The sequence below is a fragment of the Ischnura elegans genome, chromosome 3, assembly GCF_921293095.1.
Source record: "Ischnura elegans chromosome 3, ioIscEleg1.1, whole genome shotgun sequence".
In the NCBI taxonomy this organism is placed as follows: Eukaryota; Metazoa; Arthropoda; class Insecta; order Odonata; family Coenagrionidae; genus Ischnura; species Ischnura elegans.
The window spans coordinates 138,814,909-138,838,414 of record NC_060248.1 but is presented as its reverse complement, the minus strand read 5'-3'; the positions used below and the strand labels follow the sequence as shown (position 1 = coordinate 138,838,414).

Genomic DNA, 23,506 nt, shown 5'->3' with positions numbered 1-23,506 from the left:
GTAATTTTCTTCTCTAATTTTATTGTTCTCCGTAAATTTTCCAAATTTCTACTTCTATCTTTCGTCACCCCTAAAGTGCGTGCATCAAACTACGCACAGTTCGAGAAAGAATTTTTTTTATGTGAGTGGTCGATATATTCCACTTCTTTGTTTCACATGCGTGAAAATGATCGTGGCAATAAATGCCGGTTTTGTAAACTTTTTTACTGTCACGGCTTGTAATATTTTGCATATAAAAAGGTCGTATTATTAGATGATTGGTCCTCTTTGTTGCCATTGGCTGAATGATTAGCTTTTAATTGCTTTCATGCTTCAGCATGCTACATCAGGCGCCATAAATTGGGTTGATGGCTTTGGTCAGCGTGACAAAGGGAGCAGTTTCCTTTTCCAGAGCAGTAAAAGGTGGTTTAACTGCCCAGAACAGTAGCGCCACGGTCGCCTTTTCTCAGGAATCGGCCAGGGTCAATATGCTCTCGTCCAATTGCTGTTGTCGACAAATGTGCTCCTGGTCACTCCGGAGCCGGCTTTGTGGATTCTGTTTACATCCAAATCTCTTAGAACTTTTTTCTTCAATCTGTGTTAAGCGCCTCTTTCATTTTGACAACCAGATGACGGTGGCAATGAAGGGACATTCATTTTAATAGCCTTCCGTCTCGAAACGAAAGTGTATGCGTCTTTGTGTTATGTATTATGGGTAAAGATAAAAAGAGAAAGTTTTCAAATACTTTATCATTACGCGTTTTACGCATTATTCAACCAGAACCTTTTCAAAATAAACGTCGACGAAGGATTATGTCGTTGGAAACGAAAGCCGGGTTGACCTTCTTAACAGTTCCAACCTTGAGTAAAAAAATGCGTGTTTGACGAATTAGATTGACTTGTTGAGGACCTGGGCATGCATGTGCGATGACGGCTTGGAAGAAAATGGAGGCAAAACTCAATGGCTTGCATGTGTTGAGCCACTGCGTTTGAGGAAATGTGAGCATTGAAGACGTGTAAAATGGAATAGCCTAACCAGTCTTCTGCAGAGAGCTGTTTCTCTTCCGTCTTCGGAACTGGAAAGCCGTCTTAATTTGCGAAAGGTGTGCCCGGCGACCCTTAGGAAACTGTCGTAAAATAGCTCTTGGCGAACAAAATGACAAGAGTTATGTCGATGAAATGAGCGAGAGTTGAAATGAGCGAGAGTTGTGGATTTGATTGAAATATAACGTCTCGGTCGACTGCGAAAAATGATTTCACGCTGGGAGTGAAGTGTTCATGATACGTACGGTGCTCATAACAGCGTTGGAACATATTTCGCGGTTCTCTAATGACTAGCTAGTGCGACTTCCTACCCTCCGTCTTGCACGTGTATTTACTATTCACTCAGCACGATTAAAATGACTGCATGGTTTCTCAGATTGGAGGGATATATTCTCCATAAACTATATTAATGGTAACATTTATTCCTTTTCAGCTCATAGCGAATTTTTTATGGCAAGATCTGCCGGATATAAGTTAAAATGTGAGCATTTTGGCAATAAACTATCTCTCAGCACTGTTGCGAAACGGAAGTTAGTTTCGATAGGTGAGCGTAGAACTCAACACAGATCAATAAGCTGCAAGGCTAGTGAATTTCACGAATTCTTTTCAGGGGAATCTGTTCCTTCTTCTAGATCGCGTTGCATCGCATTTGTTTTTAATTTTGGGGCATTCAAAGGCTAAAATATGATAAGTGTGTATCAACTAGCAAATCCGATTTTCGTAGTCTGCGGAAAGAAACGCAATGTAGTTCTTGGCATGTGATAAACCATACTCTTCAGTTGAATAGGGCACAAGTTCACCTCTATTAACCTTACTTATTTTTACGTAAATTTTTATGATATTAGATGAGAAATTATTTATTAGAAAAATTAATTCTAAAATTTTAATATTTGCTGGCCTTGATGAAGTCCTCGCCTGTCACAGAGGAGGTCGCGGGTTCGCCTACCGCCGACATGGGTTGCTCTTACGCAGGACGTGGATATTCGTGCATGTTTAACTGTCAACTCATTCAAAAACCCCGATTTTAAGAGCCAAATTAGTGCGGTTTTCGGTGGTAAGGCGGATAAATGATAAAAAAGAGAACGAAATTCGTGTAATCAGTTGACCATGGTGATCGGTCTCCATTCCTTTCGCGATAAGCTCATCGTGGCAATTGCAATCGTGATATCTTTCCGCATTTCAGTCACGCGTCGCCTTTGAACTGGACCCATTTCCTTCCTCCTCACAGTTTCGCTTACTTAACTTGCTAGACTTACGACAAGATTGCTTTCGGCAAGGAGGCGCGTGGTGGACGCTCTGAGGTCGGTAGTCTTCACGTTGTTAAGCTAGTGGACTCCGTCGAATTGGAGGTGCCACCGAAAAACTTATTCTTGTGTGTTTTGTTTTTACTGGAGCGGCAAGGCTTTAATCTGGGATGTCATTAAAAACTTACCGACTTTTTTTTAAAACAATTAATAACATTTTCGTGTGGGTATTATGATCACTGTGTCTCCATGGTTGTGCGGCAATTTTCCTTGCTTTTACTGATGATGAGCTAATATTTATTCCCTCAAAGGCACTAAGGTGGAGAAACTGTAATTTCCTATTTTAAGAGTCACGTGTCTACAACAAAATCAAATTGGCACCGACCCTAGTTCGTGGAAATAAAAATAAAAAATTACAGTAATTAAATACCTGATATGGTTTGACGCTGATATATCGCTTGACGCTTTATGATAACACTTTTGTTTAGCAGTGTGGCAGGACTGAATTTTCACCACGAAAAAGATTTATTACTTAAAAAGATTTTCAATGACTTAACAGGTTCTTTTTTATTTTGTCCTTAACAAACCGTGTATGATCGCTGTTGAAACGATGGAAAAATTTCTTCCTCGTAAGCTGCTAAATTTTTTTCGATGTTAAATTTTCATACTTAGGATAAATATTAAGAACAGGCAGTTACTGGTTATACATTCCTGAAAATTGCCTCATGATATTCAAGTTTCAAACTATTGATAGGTCAAAACTCACCAAATACTAGCAGTTTTGCGGGTATGTTGCGTTCTCTTTACCCATTTCACCCTACCATTCTGAGCATGTAAGGCTCTTGAAGAAAAACTGCTACTGTTTTTGTTTATTTTTGAAGCTGGTAGATAATAATAATAATCCCTCTTCCCTGAAAGAGATTAGTGCAAGTCGTAATATCAATATATACACCTAATGATTATGCAAATATTATAAAATAAATGCAAAAGATTAAATTTAAAGATTATGCAAATATTCAATAAAATTTTGTATGGTAAACATTCCCCGTTATATATTTTAATGCGTTCGTTCGTTCCCTCATTGACTGGGCTTTTGGCCCTTGCATTTAGCTTGCTGCCTCTGTGCGTCTTCAGACCACATTTTCAGCATTTTGGAGCGTGCCCTTGGCACTTAATTAGCATTGGAGAATTAGTCTTTAATTTGCATTGGAGAATAAATCTCGACATACGGGACATGACTTTTCAAGCGTGTAAGGGACCAGTATTTACCTTTCCAGTGTAAGTGAAGGAGAAAAGGAAAGAAAGTCTTCTAGTGAGCGTGTGCATTGCACTCTTAAAATTAGGAAGAATTAAAATTAATTACCTGATGATGAATTTCCCTAAGGTTTTATAGTTCTAAAATTAAACTTAAAAACTAATCGGCTTTACATGGCGCCGGCAGTGGGCATCTTAAAGCTTTTATAACGGGCAGTGCGAGGCCAAGAAACACAAACGCCCAGGATGAAGCCTCATGTAATCTTCGTCTAGGGCAGTGATCGTCAACCTTTTTTAATTCAAGGGTCAAAAATCGATTTCACAGCGTATGGAGGGCCATATTAATCCAATTAACATCATTGAAATAAATAAAAACGTGCAATTTCAACGTGCAATATTAATTATTGGTTAAAAATTTTAATCAATGAATTTGTCGATTTTTGGCATTTTTTTATTTTTGACGAGTGTGTCGATATACATTTTATATTCTGTATGACTACATAATATTTTCTTTAACTCCTAAGGGCCGCAAATATTTATCCACCGGGCAGCGTGTTTATGACCCTTGGTCTGGAGTTCGTTGCGCGAAGCATCTGCTCCCTTTGGTGGACTCGGGGGGGTGTGCGGCAGCTACTATTGTGCGCTCCTCAAGGTCGTCCCTGGCGACAAGTCGAGTGCCTTCCAATCCCCCCCCCCTTTTCTCCACCCTTTCTCCCGGAAATCTTGGCCCCGAGTGCAACGCCTTGTCTTCCAGCTCCACAGACATCTCTTGCCTTCTCCGCCGACGGATCACAGACTCCGCACAGTGGGCTAGAATCAAAAAAAAGCTGGCCAAAAGTCGCTAGAGTCGAAAGAATTGGAAAATTAACGAAACTTTTTACAAATTGTGTATTGTAAAAATACAATTTATTTAGGATTATTTAGGCCACAATATTGTTTAGAAGGGCGATAACAATAAAAATAGGCGAATGTGATACGGGAAGCAAACTCTACAGGGGCATGCCTACCTTCTGCTATGGAAATATCAAGGGAAAAATAGAATTTTTCTGCCGTTGAAGCTGTCAAATAGTTGTGCATAAGGTAAATTTTGAGTCCAAAAACAAACTTTTCTGGTATGTTTTTCCCGATATGTTATGGTCTTCTAACTTCCTCGTGTCGGGCTCCCAATGTCTCCTCGGAAAGCTGTCCAATAGGAAGAATGTAATGTTTCACAATTCCCGCTCCATGTATTAAAACTTTGTGAATAGTCCCCTCTCTATTTGCCAAGACCACATTATGCAAATCTTGACTAGTCACTTTCGTTGTATCCATAACTGAGCAACTACTCTGTGAACGTCATTCGGCAATTCGACTAGGAATACTGAAAGGAGACTGACTCGGCTAGAAATGAGCGAGCCAATCGCATAGGCGGCTTATTTCGGGAAAACTAAATTTCTCTACTGGAAATATTTGCACGTTTTCAAAGTAAAAGAACAAATTTGGGTACACAAATGGGCAGCCCACGAGTGAAAAGGGCTTGGGGAGCGCGCGAACCGTTAGGTTTCTTACCGTTTGCACGCGGCCTCCGCGCGAAGGCTCAAGGGTAAAACCGTCATGAAAGGGTACATACCATAAAGGCACCGCATATAATTAGTAGTTGAGTGCAATGCAACATAAATTTTAACCAGTGACAGAGACCATGATAATTTATAATTTCAATATTGAATAAATATTTGCCAATAATTTCATTGTCAAAAACTTGAATCAATATTTTTAATCAATTAATACATAAAATAAAAGTGGTCACTCATCCTCTGATGACTCGTCATCACTCTCATCTTCATATTTATCATTCCCGTTGTCAATAAGTTTTTTCACTTCTGGATCTAAATCTTCCTTCAATTTACTATTGCGAAATGAAATCGAAGATATCAAGGGATCAGAGGTGAGCAGCAACCTCCGAAATAAATCTTCATTAGTCGCCTCTCTTGATATCTTCCGCGTATTGTGTTGCCGGAATTTCCTAATATCTTTATTTCTCGATTCCAAGGCATCTTCTGAAAGCTGCCCGATGGGTAGAATAGCTTCCTTGGATATACCTGCACCATGAAATTAAAGCTTGTGCACCGTTGGCGGCATATAATACCAAGGGTATTTTTTCACATACAATATTGCTGTCGCTAGACAGTATTTTCTGAACTCACTGTGTTTGAGTGCTCGACAGCTTGAGATTGCTTTCAAAATATTTGAAAGCATTCAAATCAGTTGTTCATGTAGTCCTGAAAATATTTAATTGACTAAAACATCTCTCTTAATTTCAGCACCGAAGATTTTCAAATTTTGTAGCTGTCGTCAGACTCTCTTACCGGTAATTTTTGCTGATAATTTTGGGTTCGAAAAGAAGCGTCTAGCTGTGTTACCATCGTTTGTGGTGCCGTATCCTGGTTTTGGTACATGTATTATCAGGCCCATTTTTTTAAAATAACCTCCGAATCCTTTCTCTCCTAGCCTGCATTTTCTGTTTACTCCCATCACTAACCTTTGCCTTAAATATGAAGTTTCAAAATGAAATCAGAATTAAAATACACGGACAGACACATTACTAATGTATTACAAGCAATAAAAGCTTCACGTAGGTTTAAAATACACTCACTTTCCACTGCTTTATGTCCAAGCGATAGGATATGCGTAAAAGACACTCCAAGCACCGAATATAGCAATGGAGAGGGGATAAGCCAAATGAAAATCGTGAGGTACTAATTGCAGTCCTCAAGTTCTCCAGATTGTTCATTTCGGATATCCTTGCCCCACAAATATAACACTTCATTGAACTGGCATTAGTAAGAGCATTGCACACCTAAAATAGATAATCATGAGCTCCTGTAGTACACTCAAACCAGGCCACAATAGAAAAACAAAATGATGTCAATGATAGAGGTCTATTACTCGTACTAACCTTTCCGTCTATCATTGTGAGTACCATACAAAATTTTACTGAACATTTTTCAATCTCTAGATTCTTAAGCGTCTTTATTTGCCTCTCTATATACTTTTCTTCCTCAATTGAAAGCTTTTTACTTTCATTAGCCCACTGAAGACGAATCGGTCGGCAATATCTTACCGATGAAGGGCAGGGATTGGACCACAAAAAATTTCCTGGAATAAAGTCTTTCATGAAGGAGGTTTATCCGATAGAGCAGACTACATTATTTAAAGAAATAATTTCTCTTACCAGAAATATTGCGTTTCAAATGGAGAGGAACCAATGAACTTGCAAATAAATATTCATCATTCAGTTCATCCCTCGTCCATTTTTGCTTATATTGAGAATGCCCCGCACTGCCGTCGAAGCCGTACTTGCAGATCAACGTGCATTCATGTGGAATGGCGATATGTTCCATAGAATCATTTGTCATGGATTCAATGATCCATTGTGCCGTATGGTTAAGTAACTCTTGTGTGCCCACCTCACACGTTTCCTCGCTGATATGTATTCCATTTGGATAAGTTGATTTTTTTGCGGAAAACACCTGATTGTAGCTGGGAAACAACTTATGCCCGTGATTTTTTGACACATGCCGGATGAGGTTGTACTGGAATTTTGTCATATTCACTGAAATAAAAAGGGAAAGTGCCGTTTCTTGTGTCATTTCCCTCTGAGAATGGTCCTTTTTCCTCCATTTGGAAAGAATTCTAGTAGCTCTTGTGGGAGTCGCCATTGTCACTTCTTTAATTACTTTGGCAGTTGATTCCTCTCCTCGCTCGCGGAATTTCATGGACGCGGCGAATGATAACTCCTTTACTGATGTAACAGCTCTTAGCTGCTCTGTTTTCCTTAGTTTTGATCTTTCACTAGAAACTTCAAAGTGTAATGCAGGTCTACCAAACACGGTGTCCAGCGGTGAATCTGTAAAAGTACGAATTAGTGACATAGAAAAGTGATTCTATCTAAAAAAAAACTATTTATTAAACATTTTAATGAAAATTCCGTAGGTAGCAGGAAGATATTTGTACACTACTTCAGGGAATTTGATTTCTTCCTCTAGCCATTTGCTATTATTAGCTCTAAAGTAGCTTTCCCTTCGCTGCGCCTTCTTCCATTTCTCAAAATATCTTGCGAAAAAGTATGCTTGTAGGCACTTCGTCAAAATACCTTTTAAATTAGCATTCAATCGATATTTTTCAATCAAAAAATCTATCACAACATTTTTTATCTCACGTGCCGTGGTACTTTTTTTCTCTCCACAATTTTGTCATGAAGCTGTAACCGCGTCACTTCTCTACTCTCCATGGTTTATATCAAATTTAGTATCAAACACTACTATATGAAATAAAAAAATATCAGGTAATCAGTTCCATCGACAGCCCAACTATCATCAGTCATACATGGGTAGCAAAAAAAAAATGCGGACTCTAACGAGGAATCCATTTTAAAAATGAAAATTTTGCTTACCATTAGCACTCTTCTCACCACAATGGAGAGTAAAATCGTTTTCGATGGATGAGGAGTACACTTATTGTAGTCACAACGAAACGGAGGCGGGTGCAAGGAGGCTTTGCTTCCCAGGTACAACTATATCCTCCTTTGAAGTGCTTCTAACGTTGACAGATCAATCCAGTGTTATAACACAGCACAGTCACTTACAGTGGATGTTCACTCGACACTCTCGCTAGGACAACTGATGCATGTGGTAGGCAAAAACAACCGGAAAACCCCTAGGGACACTAACTGAGAATTCCATTTGTCGGAACAAGTGGCGGAAAGGGTCGGCAAGAGGCGAAAACGTGTAAAAAGCATAACTTGGGATAGCTACCATAGAATTAGGGGAAGTAGAAAAGAGTCATTACCAGCAAGGTTGTAAAACCAGCATTGCCGGGCCAGTAAGTACGGAGGGTCGCAAATCCTCAACCAGCCGGCGCGGGCGCCTGCCGCTGCATGTGCATGACCTTCCCTAAACCCCTCGACCACAGCCTGCTCATGATGCTTGAGGGAAATCCGAAATTCTGGAAAAATCTTTTCAAAGATTTTAGCCCATAACTCTGCTGAGAAACCTCCCAATTACCTCCTAATCGTAGAATTGCCAGTCACCAATTTAGCAAGAAACTGTTATCTGCGCCAAGATGTACGTTGAATTTAGCCATTTATAGTATAATATGCAAAAATCAAGGTTATTAGTATTCATAAAATAAGTATTCAAGTGACTTATGTCATTGAGCAGGCATTCCGTCGTCTTTATGCACGGATATCATATCCTTTCCTCGCTTAGTCCCGCCGCCGTTTCGTGGCCGCCACAGTGGTCCGAGTGGCCGGGGTGGATTCACATAAATATGGTTGTTAAAATTAGGATCGCAAGTTATCGCAAAAACTGCATTCTGTAAATTGTTCTATATGCTTTTTTCTATCTCACAGTATAAATAACTCTGTGTAGCCTGATGTACATATAAACGATAATTACCGTTAAACATAAAATTTCATGGAAAATCAACACAGTTTTTGAAAAATTATAAAAATATTAATTAGCAAGTAAAATCAAGCAAAAACTCTCTCCATTCATTTAATAAAGATCAATGTTATGGATAAAAATACTTTGAAACCAATATTCTTAACAACGACTCTGTAATGAAGCCACAAATTTAGCTATTTTCAACGGAAAAAATCAGGTCACTAAAGTCTCTCTGACATGCTCTACTTTGACCAGCTGTAAAAATTATATTAACACATTCTATGCTCTGTGTGGCACCCTATCTTAAAGAGTACATGCTTAATAATAAATATCAACTGTTTTTGGTTGATTTGCGCTAACTTCATTTTTCGACTTTTGGCCAGCTTTTTTCGGTTTTGGCCCACTGTGCGCCGCACAGGGCTCTGAAATCGGAAAAAGCCGGACTAAAGTCCCAAATGGCTTTTATTGAGATAGGGACCTAAAACTTGGCACAAATACTCAAAAATGATGGTTAATTATGGACTTGTATGCCAATTTTCATAATTTTGATCCGTTGTTGAGATACAGCAGCTCAAACATGACCAATTTTCAAAAACTCGGGCGAACTCGCTTTTCTCCGAAAATCTTTGAACTTATGCAGGTGGTGTTGCAGTTGTATGATATTTATGGAATAAAAAACACTAAATTCCTTTGAGCAAATGCTTTGGCCATATTGTTCATGATTTTTGAAGATTTTTGTTTACATTTACATGGTTTTACAACACAAAATGGCGTACCCATTTTTCGCGTGAAATTTCAAATATAGTAGATATTATCTTCCGTTTACGAAATATGGTAATCGGGAAATTTACATCACAGTGTGAAGTAGACATTTATTAAGAATACTGCGAAGAAATCTTGGAAAAATGTTTGCGACCACGAAAATGAGAGCGATTTTTCGATCGCGCATCAAGTCTGAGCTACGCCACGCGGGACTCAGAGGCTCGGTAACTGCGGGCGATTTATCAGTTTTTTTTTTCAGAATTGCTTCTTAAAAATCACCATTTGAAGCATGACACATAGTAAGCATTGACCTTAAACACTATTACCAAGATAATGGATCAATAGATTAACCGGTTAACGCATTACTCTAGTGAAGATGGTAAGGATTAGATTTTTGTCCGTACCATTCTACGTTCACGAAGTATGCTTCGGATATTGAAGTATTGTTAAGAGATTCAGTTGGCATGCGAAATAAAGAGAGAAGTAAACAGCTTCTGGGGAAGGCAACGACCTATATTCTTTGTCCCTACCACTAGCTACCCTCCCTTTTCAACCCTCGCAGAGGAGGGTCGCGCGGATAGTGGCGTTTAATGACCACGCAAGGCCTTTAAAGGCAAAGGTATGTAAAGGGTCCTTCTACACGGGTTTTTCCTTTTTGATGTCACCATACAATAGGAGAATGTTTGAAGGAGAAAGAAAAGATAACTTTTATCCTTGAATTCATAATTAAATATTATATTAAAATGGTAAATAAAGAGTTAAATTGATTTTCTCAAATTTAACTTTTCATCCATCGTTACGCAGCATACAAGAAACACGTTTGATAAATGCAAAAATCATTATGAAATCAAACATTTGCGTTAATGAAGTTTGGAAACTGTTTTTTAAGTTCGTAGTGGAATATTTCAATAAAAAAAGAATGTAGAATTAGCGGATTACCAATCATTAGCTCTAAATCTTACGAATTAATTTAATGTGGAGTTATAAACAAGAATATAAAGAGAATACGTACTTCGGAATTCATCTTTTACATCGCTTTTTTAATGAGGTTTTAGATTGTCTTTTTTCTAGAGATGTGCGAATAGTATCCGCGAATACTCGAATACCTCGAATACTAGAAAGTATTCGATATTCGAGATTTCGAATAGTTATGCGAAAAGTACCGCCTCGAATACCTCGAATACTTTGAATTTCGCGTCATACACTGTCGCACGCACGTCGTTGGTAGTGACTCGGAAAAATGTAGAGAACTGTAGTCATTTAGTGCTCGCAGCGCCGTTTTACGCAAGTTGACGAATTGCATCAAATTCGTGGATTTTAGCGGTGAAAAGTGTTCGACGAGGGGAACCGAAAATAGTCGGGTGAAAAAATCCGAAAATCCCCGATTCCCCCCACCAGGAGAAACTCAGTGCCGTGGGATAGCATACTTAGGGCATTTCCCACGATCCTCTATCCCCCTCCATTCAGCACTCGCCTCAACCACTCTGACGCTTTCCTCTTCTCCGAAATCAAACAAAAGGTCCCAGCTCGCGCAGGGATCGCATTACGAAGACCCCTGCTTCGAAAAAAATATCGAGTTACGAGAACAATAAAAACGTGTTTCACGCCCTCCCCCCTTTTCTCACCCACTGACCTTTTTCTGGCTACCTGCTTTGAAGTTCCCCATTTCTGGAGGTCAACTGCTGTGTGAGTACCGTGGGATACTTACATTAGCGCATTTCCCAAGGTCCGGTATCCCTCTCCATTCAGCACTAGCCCCCCTCTGAGGCTTTCCTCTTCTTCAAAATAAAAAAAGGTCACAGCTCGCGCAGGGATCATATTACGAAGACCATAGCTTCGAAAAAATACGCGAGAACAATAGAAACGTGTTTCGGGCCCTCCCTCTCCTCCCCCACTGACCTTTTTTTTCCTACCAGCTTCGAAGTTCCCCATTTCTGTGGAGGTCAACCGCTGCATGAGTCATCTGTTAGCACAAAGGGTGTCTAAGAATGACTTTCGTCAATTGATGTTACACCTTTATTGAATTGAAATATTAGTAATGTGCGCGTAATTTCAAAAAGAATAAGACCAAACACGACGTATTTCTGAGTTTATTTAAGCATTTTACGCAAAGAAATAAATGTCAAAACACGACGGAGACTTAGCATTCTGGCGAAACTCGATATGAGCAGCAGAGCTTCTCGGAAGTTGATGCGGTATTTTTTTCCAAAAACATATATCAAGTTACAATTTATGAGTGGTGCTATAAATCTTTATTGTTACAGTCACAGACAAAAGGATACTTTCTCAGAATATTTGGTTTTTCCCTGATAGCAATTCCAATTCATCTTCTTATCTCGTGAGAACTCCCAAAGATGGACTGAAAATAATTGAAGAAAATCCGGTGGAAAAGAGCTTGTATTTTGCAAAATGCCTCAGATTGTCAGCTAGCACTTGGCAGCAGGAGTGGGGGTAAAGCGATGTTAGTTGAATTAATTATATGCCCAATTGTTTCCATAAAATTAAATTATTCATTAATCAGCTAAATTCCTGTTCGAATCATTTTAAGGAAATCAAAATTACTCCCCAAAATCTTGTGTTGCCTGCTGCATAGGCAACCGAGTCAAACATTCCAGCATTCATCATTTAGTATTCGAGGTATTCGAAATTCGAGGTATTCGAATATTCGAGCTATGATTTAATATTCGAATTCGATATTCGAATTCGAGAAATCTGCTATTCGACCCATCTCTACTTTTTTCATTAACGGTAATTCAACTTTCAATCCCCGAATGAACTGTCGTCACTGATGTCTGAGTCCTCTTCTTCAACATCATCCAAAATCAGCAGATATCTTAAATCTTTTGGCATTTCTTTTGGTCTTCTCCGAGTTGATGTCAGTGTAGAGGAAAGAAACGGATCAGACGTTAACAGCAGTCTTTTGAATAGGTCGTCGTTTGTGGCCTCTCTGGAGTGCTTCCTACGAAATCTCATGCGGAAAGTACGTGTGTTCTTATTCCGAGCTTCCAGTGCCTCTTCTGAAAGTTGCCCCAAGGAAAGAATCGCTTCTTTTGCAATTTCGCTTCCATGCAGCAGTACCTTATGCACCGTGGTTGGCATATAATACCACGGATACAGTTAAACATATAGCTCTGCAGTTCTCTGGCAATAGTCCGAGAAAGCTATATAATGTAGTGTTATGCCACTTGATACTGCCCTCAGAATGATGGAATTCTTTTTATTAGATCAACATTATTATTATTATTATAGTATTCTAACGATTAAGGTAGGTTTTCATGGAGTATCTCCCTTTCCTTCCAGCACTGCCTTCTTTAATTCACTGTAAGGCCTACTCTCCTTCAATCTATCTAAAAATTCTATTCTTTTCCTTCCCCTCCCTCGTTTACCTAACATTCTACCCTCTAATACCATTTTCAACATCCCCTCACCGCTAAGCACTAACTCCATCCATACCTTCTGTCTCCTGCGTATCTCATCTAAAAGCTGCCTCTCCTCGCCAACCATATCCAGCACTTCGTCGTTCCTTCTCCTCTCCGTCCATTTCACCCTCTCCATTCTTCTCCACACCCACATCTCGAATGTCTCCAATCTTCTCTCGTCTTCTTTCCTCAGTGTCCACGTTTCCGCACCGTAGAGAGCTACGCTCCAAATCAAACTCTTCACTAACCTCTTCTTTAAACTCTTACACAACGATCCTCTCAGAAGCTCCTTCCTGTTCATGAACGCCTCCTTTGCTAATGCTATTCTCTTCCTGATGTCCTTACTATTGTATCCGTTTTCCTCTAACGTACTGCCTAAATAGTTGAATTGTTCAACCTGCTCAAGTTTTTCGCCACCCACCTTTATCTTGAGTCTCACATTCCTCGCTCGTGATGCTTTACAAAACCGCATAACCTTAGTTTTCTTGTGATTAATCCTCATCCCATACTCCTCGCAACGTTCGTATAACGCATCCACTAGAGCCTGAAGCCCCCTCGCTGACTGGCTGGTCAACGCCTGGTCATCCGCGAATCTCACTGATTTGAACATCATTCCTCCCACTTTTATCCCAGCTTCTAACTCATCCCACGCTTCCCTTACCATCTCCTCAGCGTACACGTTAATGAGCAGCGGCGATAGAGGACAGCCTTGCCTCACACCTCGGCCGATGCTTGCCCACCCAGATTCTCCGTCCGCTACCCTCACTTGCGCCGTCTGGGCCATATAAAGATTACGAATCAGTCGTCTATCCCTCTAATCTACACCTATTCTCTTCAGAATATCCATCAACTTTGCCCAGTTCACCCTATCAAACGCTTTCTCAAAATCTACGAAACACGCATATACGTACTGGTCATATTCTAGGTTCCTCTCGACGAGGGACCTCATTATTGCTATTGCATCTCTAGTTGACTTCCCTTTTCTGAAACCAAATTGATCTTCGCCCAAATACTCATTTGCCCTCGCCTCCATTCGTCTGTTCAATATCCTCAGTACCACTTTCGCCGCATGCAATATTAGGCTGATAGTCCTATAATCTCCGCATTCCACAGCTTTCTTCTTCTTCGGAAGCGGAATTAAAACAGTCTTCACGAAATCTTCCAGCCAACATCCCTCCTCGTAGATCCTGCGCACTAGTTCGAAAAACCTTTTCTTACCTTCCTTCCCTAGATTCTTCAGAAGCTCACACGGAATATTGTCCACGCCTACTGCTTTCCTAGCCTTCATATCACGAAGTGCTCTCTCTATTTCTGAATCTAATATCTCCGGTCCAAGATTATCATCCTCCACTGCACTTTCCTCCTCTAGAGTCAATCTCTCTGGTCTGTTCGCTCCGTCATACAGGTCCTCCACGTATTCCTTCCATCTACTCTTTACCTCTTCTCACTCGGTTAGCATCCTCCCATCTTTAGCCTTAATTTTAGACATGGCTTGTCCTCTTTTGCCGCCCAACAGCAACTTAACTTTGGCGTACAACGCGTCTACTTCTCCATCCTTCTGGAACTTTTCCATTTCCTCGCACTGTCCTTTCCACCAAGCCTCCCTTGCCCTCTTAGTTTCACGTCGTAATCGATTATTCAGTTCCCTGTACATTCTTTTTCCCTGTTCTGTGTCCACGTTCTTCCACTTCCTCCTCTCCTCCATTTCCCTTATCATCTTCTCCGTTATCCACGGCTTCTTTATCCTTCTACTGTTCACGTAGCCAATTGACTTCTCCGCCGCTTTGACTATTCCCGTTTTTATATTATCCCATCTTTCCTCAACAGTCTTGGTGTTGTCAATGTCCCGCATACTTATGTCCACTAGTTCATGATATTCTCTCCTCATGCTCCCTTTCTGGGCTTCTACGTTCCATTTCTTCGTCTTCCTAACTCTTATAAGTCTTTTGAATCTTACGTTGCATTTCATGAGCACTAGATTGTGGTCCGAATCCGCATCCGCTGCAGGGAAGCTGCGCGAGTTTTTCACACTATTCCTAAACCTCTGTCTTACCATAATGTAGTCTATTTGATATCTCCCCGCATCCCCTGGACTTTTCCACGTGTACCTTCGCCCTTTATGATGATTGAACCACGTGTTTGTGATGAATAATTTGTTTCTCCTACAAAATTCTGCTGCTTTCTCTCCCTTGTCGTTCCGTTTTCCTAGACCAAAATCTCCTATTTCGTTTCCATCCCTGCCTTCCCCGACTGAGGCGTTCCAGTCCCCCATTACTACCAGATTTTTCTTACCCGGTGTGTCTCTAATTATATCCTCGAGCTGTTCATACACCTCATCTACTTCTTCCTCCCTATGATTGCTAGTGGGCATGTAAACTTGGACCACCACAAGGTTGGTGGGCCGCGCCTCAATTTCTACCACCAGAATCCTATCGCTTACCTGGTCTATACCTACCACACGCTTACCCATCTTCCCGTTTAGTACTAAAGCTACCCCCCGCTGGCTTTCTTCCCCTCCACTATATATAACCCTATACCCATCACTCCAATAGTCCTCGCCATCCCTCCACCTCACCTCGCATAATCCTAAGATATCTATCCTCCCTTTATCCATTTCCCTTTTGATATTTTCTAACTTCCCCGCCCTCATCATAGTCCTCACATTCCATGTCCCTATATTCATCGATGCCTTCTTCTTCCCCATCCACTTAGTCTTCTTGTCCTGCTCCTGGGATGCTACTGCTGATGCTGAAAAAGATGATGATGATATATTTCTGCAAGGATTTCGCATGATACGGACCCCGAGGACCTTGCCAATCTCGTTGCCACCTACGACACCCGCCCTTAAGGGCTGGGTCTCGCTATTAGACCATCCGAGGCTAGTTTGATCAAACTCCATGTTTTCAGGGAATAGATAGTTGGTAGGGTTTCCCACTTCCATTCCAACAGTGTTTTTCACGTGACACCATCACGTGGACTACCTTTCGTCTGGCTCCTACCCTTCGACCTCTCTGGCTTGGGTGGCCCTACAGGGACTAATTTCGAATTAATCCCGCCAGTGCAGCTCTTAGGGTCATAGGAAAACACAAGCCTTTCCACCGTGACAAGGTTGTAGCCCAAGGGAAAGGATCAACATTGATACCTGTAATTAAAACAAGATAATTAATTTACTGCTAATGTCACATTATACTTTCCCATTTTTATATGCAAACATATGCGTGAAGTTATGCTATTACATATGTTTTCCTAATACAGAGCACGTTCACTCAATTACCTGTCAAATCAGCGGCCAATTCTGGGGAATCGAAGAAGCGCCTGGCCGAATTACCGTCATTTGTGTTACCAGATCCAGGTCTGGGAACATCAACGATTATCCCCATCCTTTCCTTGAAAACCTTCTGAATTCTTATTTTCCTCTTCGTAAGTAGCGTTTTGAGATTACCTCGAGCCTGTAAAGAGTTTTTTTCTCGTAATTTAATGGCATTTTCACCATTGAACTATATTCAAGCTTGTTGTATTCTTTCTTACCTGCCACTTTCTGAACTCCAGCCTGTACGATATGTGTAGCAAACATTCAAAAAACCGGATATAGCAATGCAAGGTCAATATTCCGAAGGAATATTTGGTCACATCTACAGGTCGATTCCTTAAATCCATCAAATTATTCATCTCCGCAGCTGTTGCTCCGCAGATGTAGCACCTCATACTCGGGTTGCCAGTCAATGCATTGCATACCTAAAATAATCGTCATTCATTAATTTTAATCCATAAACTTTAAAATATTCCAGTCTATCACGATATAAGCATGAATTTTTCTTACCTTTCCATTTATCATTGTTAGCAACAAGCTGAAGTTGACCGAGTAATTTCTATTGCTCCAATTTTTCAGGCCGTCAATCTGCCTTTGTATATATTTGCTTTCCTCAACAGCAACTTCCGTAGTTTCCTTCAACCACCGGAGGCGGATAGGCCGGCAAAATCTTGTTGACGATGGGCGAGGATTTTTCCATATTATTTCATCTAAAAGAGCAGAGTTGGAATAGAGTTATCAATTTTATTACAGTCTTATTTAACATTAATAAGCAAGATATGGAATTTAAAACGCCTTAAACTTATACCATTTTCGTCATTTACCAAACGAAGTGGCACCACGGAGCTCATGAATAAATATTCATCCGAAGAATCCGCCTTTACCCAACCCTGTTTGTATTGGGAATGGCCCGAACTCCCATCAAATCCATATTTGCATATCAACGTGCAGTTCACCTTGCTGGACGCAGGAACAGTTGATTCGTACTCCAATATCCTCGATACTGTGTGGTTTAGCAAGGATTGTAGGCTAACTTCGCACTCGTTCTCTGTTATGCGTATATCTTGTGGGTATGCAGCTATTTTTGCTGTTAACACCCGTGTGTAGTTGGGGTACAAAAAATGTTTGTGAGTGCGAGCGGAGAATTTTAACGCATTATATTGACTTTTGGTCAGCCCAATGGTGATGAAAAGAGATAATGGAGACATTTGTTTTTGCGCCTCATCACTTTTCCTCCACTTACTTAGAACTTTCTTAGCTCTTGTTGGAGTTGTTGTAGTAACTTCCGTTATTAAATCCGCGGCTGCAGTATTTCCTTCCTCCCTTAAACCAAGAGTGATGGCTAATGCCAGCTCAGCTACCGAAGAAGTACTTTTTATGTTCTGAACTTTTCTTCTCTTGGATCTGTAACACGAAGAAATAAAGTCTTTCTCGGGCCGCCCTAATGAACCTAACAAAGCAATAATAGTAGGATATAGAGTGGTATATAGAATGCATTGCATATGGAATAAGTTTAGATATTCAGAAATTAAATTTACTAAAAACGTTCAAAACATACGTAAATATAATACATACCTGTTGCCTTTGAGGAACCAGGAAAGTATTGCCGGACAGCTTCAAGGATAATTATTGGCTCCGCGAGCCATTCCTTACATCGCAATAAAAATCTTTTATTATTACGGTAACATTTGTTCCATAATTTTTCGTAATATAGCCAAAATTCCAACCTAAGAAATTCTCGGAGACCATCAACAGCTTCCTCATAGCTCTGGACATTTAGTCTCCGCGACAAAAAATCCAGTAAGAGTATTTTTTTCTCGCCTGATGTTTTACACTTTATTTCTAATATTTCATTATGCAACTTAGAACGATTTATTTGATATGAATCCATTACCACCCTTGAAAACAAATCAAAATGATAATTGCCATGATGATAATCTAAAAGTGATATAACACATTGTTTAAGAAGTAGGCAAACACACCTATATTTGGTATGGAAATTGGTACAACTTACCTTAAACATTTTCAAGCTGAAGAATCACAGTTCCGTCCAACTCCGAGAAAAGATAGTAATTATTAGTGATAATTCAATAAAGGTCGAACGAAATCACTAGGCAAGATGAATTTAAGAATTACACTAGAGCACGACACGTCACTAGGGCAACAAACACGGCCTTTCTTCACCGATTCCAAAATAAAACTGCAAGTTGACGTACGTTTTTGCCTTGAAATTCACCCCACCAATGAATTTACTATAACCTAACACACAAACAGACTTCCGAGTCTCTTTTTTGCCTTTCAATACTATTGCCTTTTCGTAGGATCCCCAATTATAAAAAATACCACACACTTTAAGTACACCCGATGAGAATTTCAACACACTGCCTGAAAGAACACCACATAGCATGAATGACTCTAGTGGACTGAAGCTCGTGGTTTATAAGGCTCCTCAAGAGACGAGAAAATATCTCGAAGGAGTCCTGCTCTACGCTGACTGTATATATGGAATCATATATTCGTTGATTACTGTCCAGAAAAAATAAAAAAAAATAAATGCAGAGCGAAGCACATGGCCCCTTCGCTTAGGACGCTAAGGACTAATGAGGCGGACCAAACACACTTGGGGCTCGAGGTGACGACAAACAAAGAGAAGATGGAGAGAAGGCATTGAGCTTAGAAGATACCGTATCTCAAGCTTAAGTAGCTGACCTAGCTAAAGATTTAAGACTGCTAGATTTTGGATGATGTTGAAGAAGAGGACTCAGACATCAGTGACGACAGTTCATTCGGGGATTGAAAGTTGAATTACCGTTAATGAAAAAAGACAATCTAAAATCTCATAAAAAAGCGATGTATAATTTATCTGTATTATTTGTGTCTGTAACTTATTTTTATTGCACTGTTGGCGCAGTATAAGGGAGCATAAACGGAATGACAGAGAAATACCTTCTCGTTTTAATGTATAAGATAAAGGCATGTGAGCTCCTTTATGGTAAATTTAATCCGACAGGAAAAATAGGCCAAGCGGACTGGAATGTCGCAGGAGTTGATGTGCTCTAGTCGGAGGACAGAACGAGAGAGAGCGAACGAAAGCTCGAAGGGGTAACTTTGCAGGTGCGCTAACAAGTTTCGCAGAAGACAGCTTCTCTAGCGGCAAGTGCTAGGACTAAAAGTTACGTAACTGCGCACATTAAAAAATATTCTCAACATTACCCATTACCTAAGGCAGTTATAACATATCTGATTTTTTTTAAATTGGAGTGGCTGCGACTCTCCGGGGTAATTATGCGGTGGTTTCCCATTACCTTCCACATCACAGCACTACAGCCGTTAAAGTAAATGTTACCGCGTCCACAGTGTAATTAGTGTCCTAGGACTAACCACTGTGGTCTTCTCCACTCATGTGAAGAAGAGCTGCTGCCCTCACCCCCGGGTGATGTGAGGCGTTATTGTTGGTGCCCTCTCATTGCCAAGTCACGGAATTTTCACAGGTTTATTGTAACATTAAGATGGCCAAATTTACCCTGGGATGGACCCATACCACTTCTGAATGCCATCGATTTTTGTCCACGAATGCTTATTATTTGAGTAAACTCGCTAATAGCGCAGTTTAGCTCTATATCTAGAGGTCGACTCACCATCCGCAACTGGTGGAGGCATTTGGTGGCTTTCAGCTCAGCGGATAATTACAGTCCCTTAAAAAACTTGGTGACTTCTGCACCTATGATAACGTATGGGTGTAGGTTAAATTTTTATATAAATGTTGAAAGAAATATTTTACTTGTAAAAATATTTCACGTACCTATTTCTTCCATTTTTGCTGTCCTGAGATATCACGCGATGATATCTAGTCATTTTCCGAAACTTCGGCAGGTATGGAAAGCCTAACCTGATGCATTGTTTGAGAAACATTTTTGAACGTTGGACACCGAAAAAATGTGTATTCTTAAATATATTCCCGGGGTGAGCTCTACCCCCATCTTTCCGATCCAACCCTTGGGTTAAACCCCTAAATGAGTGACTTTATGTGAAGTTTATGCAGGCCTCGGTGGCTGCGGGCTAAAGTCGTTTCATTCTGTTGGGCAGTTTCTTCCCAGTGGATATTGTGATTTTTCTGAACACAGTGTTCAGCAATGGCCGATTTTTCAAACTGTCCGAGTCGGAGGTGGCGTCGATGCTCCTTCACCCTCGTCTCAATGGTCCTCTCCGTCTCTCCAATACACACTTTACCACATTCGCATGGAATGCGGTAAATGCCGGCTGTCTTCAGACCAATAGGGTCCTTAGCTCGGACTAACTGATCCCGGAGTTTGCCAGGAGGAAGGTGAATGATACGAATATTGTGTTTAGCAACGTCGGCCTACACCATGCAGACCCTGACCCGGTTGGAAACCCGAGAAGCTTTCATCCACGCTATTCACCGGGAAAATCTCAGATTCTTCATTACCAAATAGCGTTGTTCTCGGGGGTGTGGCATTGAATAAATTAAACAAAAAAGTGATAGATTGCCCAGGGATCTGGATTTCCCCATTTCTTCCCTAACTCTGTGATTTCCATGCACCTTTGGCTTTGCTCAGGACGAGCTCTCCCCGAGCATTCACTGATGTGTTTCTCTTTCTCTCTTTCAGTGTCCACACTGTTTCCTCCGGTGGGCATCGGACTGCTCGTGGTGAACACGACGGATGCCTCGCCTGCGGAGGTGCACCATCCGCAGTCGGTGGAGCTCGAGCCTCCCGCTCGGAGGAACCTGAGCATCGGGGAGCCGTCCAGCGACCTGCACGTCATGGAGCACGTGCGACCCGTCAAATTGCCCCCGTCCACCGAGGCGCCATTGGACGAGGCATCTGCTAATGCAATGGACGAAACGATCGCCAAACTAAGGTTTGTACTACGTCTGAAAAAACCTAGATAAATGCACTGTATTCACAAGAATAGCTCTTTTCAGCATTCCTTCAGTAGGCGAAGTGCTTCCTAGGAAGGTTGCAGTGCTATAAATTTGAGAAAGAAGTCAATAATAGTGTTCGGAGGTAAATATATTAACGCAATAAAACTAAAAACTGTCCATTTGCGTCGCAAGATGTTTTCATCGTGGCAAAAGAATCGCCAGATAATTTGTTTTGCTCATTTTAGGTATTTTGCTGAAAAATATTAAAAATTTATTTTTCTCATTTTTCTAAAATTACGTCATTAGTAATTCGTACAAGATGTTAATCTCTAACGCAATCAGCTCCTTCATCAGCGTCCACGTTCCACGCTATAATCTTTTCCAGCCTATTCTTTTCAATTTTAACCTGCAATTCTATCAATAACTCTCTTCTGTTTATCAAGATCTCCCTTTACATTGGTATTCCCTTCCTTGTATCTTTATAGCTCCATTTAGTTATTTGTTATTCCTACATTGCAATTTTTAACGGGGAGTTTGCTTCTGATGAGTAAATTTGGTCGTTCTATATTAACTTCTTGGAAACAGTACCTCTCATTAATGTTTCTGCGGAGAATGGAAAGCTGCGCCTTATCCACTGACAACTGAAAAAGAGATACCTTATCCCTTATTCTTTTCCTCCCTCCCCTCTGTGGCGTCGTGTACAGGTATGTTTGCTAGCGATTTGTATGGGTGGCATGTAAAGACTACATTGTCATCACAGATTCATTAAATGCATTTAAAATCCATATTGACATGCTGTAGTGCCGACAGATTGATTTAAAAACAATGGCTGTGGTAATTCGCAAATTTCTCCTGCTCCCTGTTATCGTAATTAAATACGCAGTGCTATTCGCTTGCTTCTTTGGAGTTCATTGTTTGGAGTTATATCCTCTTAAGACCCAGTGCATCATATATGATACATCTGATTTGAAAAAATCATACCCTGATCTAAGAATGTCTCCAAGTGATCATTGCCGCTGGTATCGTATTCTACGCGTTGTTCGCTTGAACATGTTCAACTGTTTTCCATCTCTCACATGAAACCCAAGCGTGGTTCATTACGAGAGTTTCTAGTTTTGGGGTTATTCTACAATGAGTGGCGTTAAGAGAGGTGCGCACCATTTATTGGTACTATTTTACTTAATTTCAATAATATGACCTTATGTAACATCAATACTATGCAATTTATTCTTTCATGCAAAAAACACTTCTTGTGATTACCTCATTATGTTTACGTACTGTAATTGATACGTTCATTATTGCTTAATGATTTTTTCTAAAAGATTTTAATGTAGTAAAAATCATTTTGAACATAACAATTTCTGAAGTGGATTAATATTTTTCGGTTCTATTTCTGTAGAAAAATGAGGAAAACGAACATTTTCTGCGGAAAATACACTTTCAGGTCTGAGAAGGTTATCCTACCTCTGCACTGTGTCTTTCAAGCATATCCGAACGCCTTCTCACGTAAAAAAGTGGAACCGTCCCGTGGAGAAATGAAATCGCTCTTGGCGTGATTTACAAGTTCCGTGATAGCGGATACCGTAACAATACCTTGATTTTTCGAGGATAATAAAGGCATCGCGTGACATCACCTGATCGCCATTGAGTGGTTGGTTAGGTTATTGCGGCGGGAAGGTCGTTAATCTAGCTTACACCATTGAACATGGGAGTCATCAATCTTGCATTAAGCGTCAGTCAGAAAACCCATTCACCCGCCTTCGAGTGCTCATTTTCTCTCTTTCAAGGTGGTAATGCTAGGAGCACTTACTTGCCGTAAAATTGCTTCGATTCCGAACGAGAGTACCACCCAGGAATAAGACCGATCACCACACGGTGGCGTTTCCTGATTTTAGCTGTTGCCCGTTTCCAGTTCAGATTTATGAATGTATTTCATATTGCGAGCATGTATTATTGTTTCCAAAGGAAGAAAAGCTCTTTTATTGAGATGACTCCTCTCTTAAGACCTCTATATACAAAACTTCAAGTGTTATTTCTTTCCCTGGAATTTTCTTCGCAATCCCTTATACATATTTATTAACCTATATGATTTATTATTATACACTTAAAGGACACAAGTTGATCATCCCTTACTTTTAGTTGGAAAGAATTATCCAAAAATGTTTTAATAACAGGGAAACAGGTTG

At 40.4% G+C, this 23,506-nt stretch overlaps 1 protein-coding gene across 1 annotated transcript in view; it reads left to right on the top strand.

The window, feature by feature from the left end:
• The window catches only part of LOC124155312, a 50,482-nt gene extending 29,135 nt beyond the window's left edge, over positions 1–21,347 (top strand). The window contains exon 3 of the mRNA XM_046529030.1: positions 21,064–21,347. Within this exon, the coding sequence (XP_046384986.1) occupies positions 21,064–21,347 (284 nt within the window). The remainder of the gene's footprint in view (positions 1–21,063) is intronic.
• Positions 21,348–23,506: the final 2,159 nt, after the last annotated feature.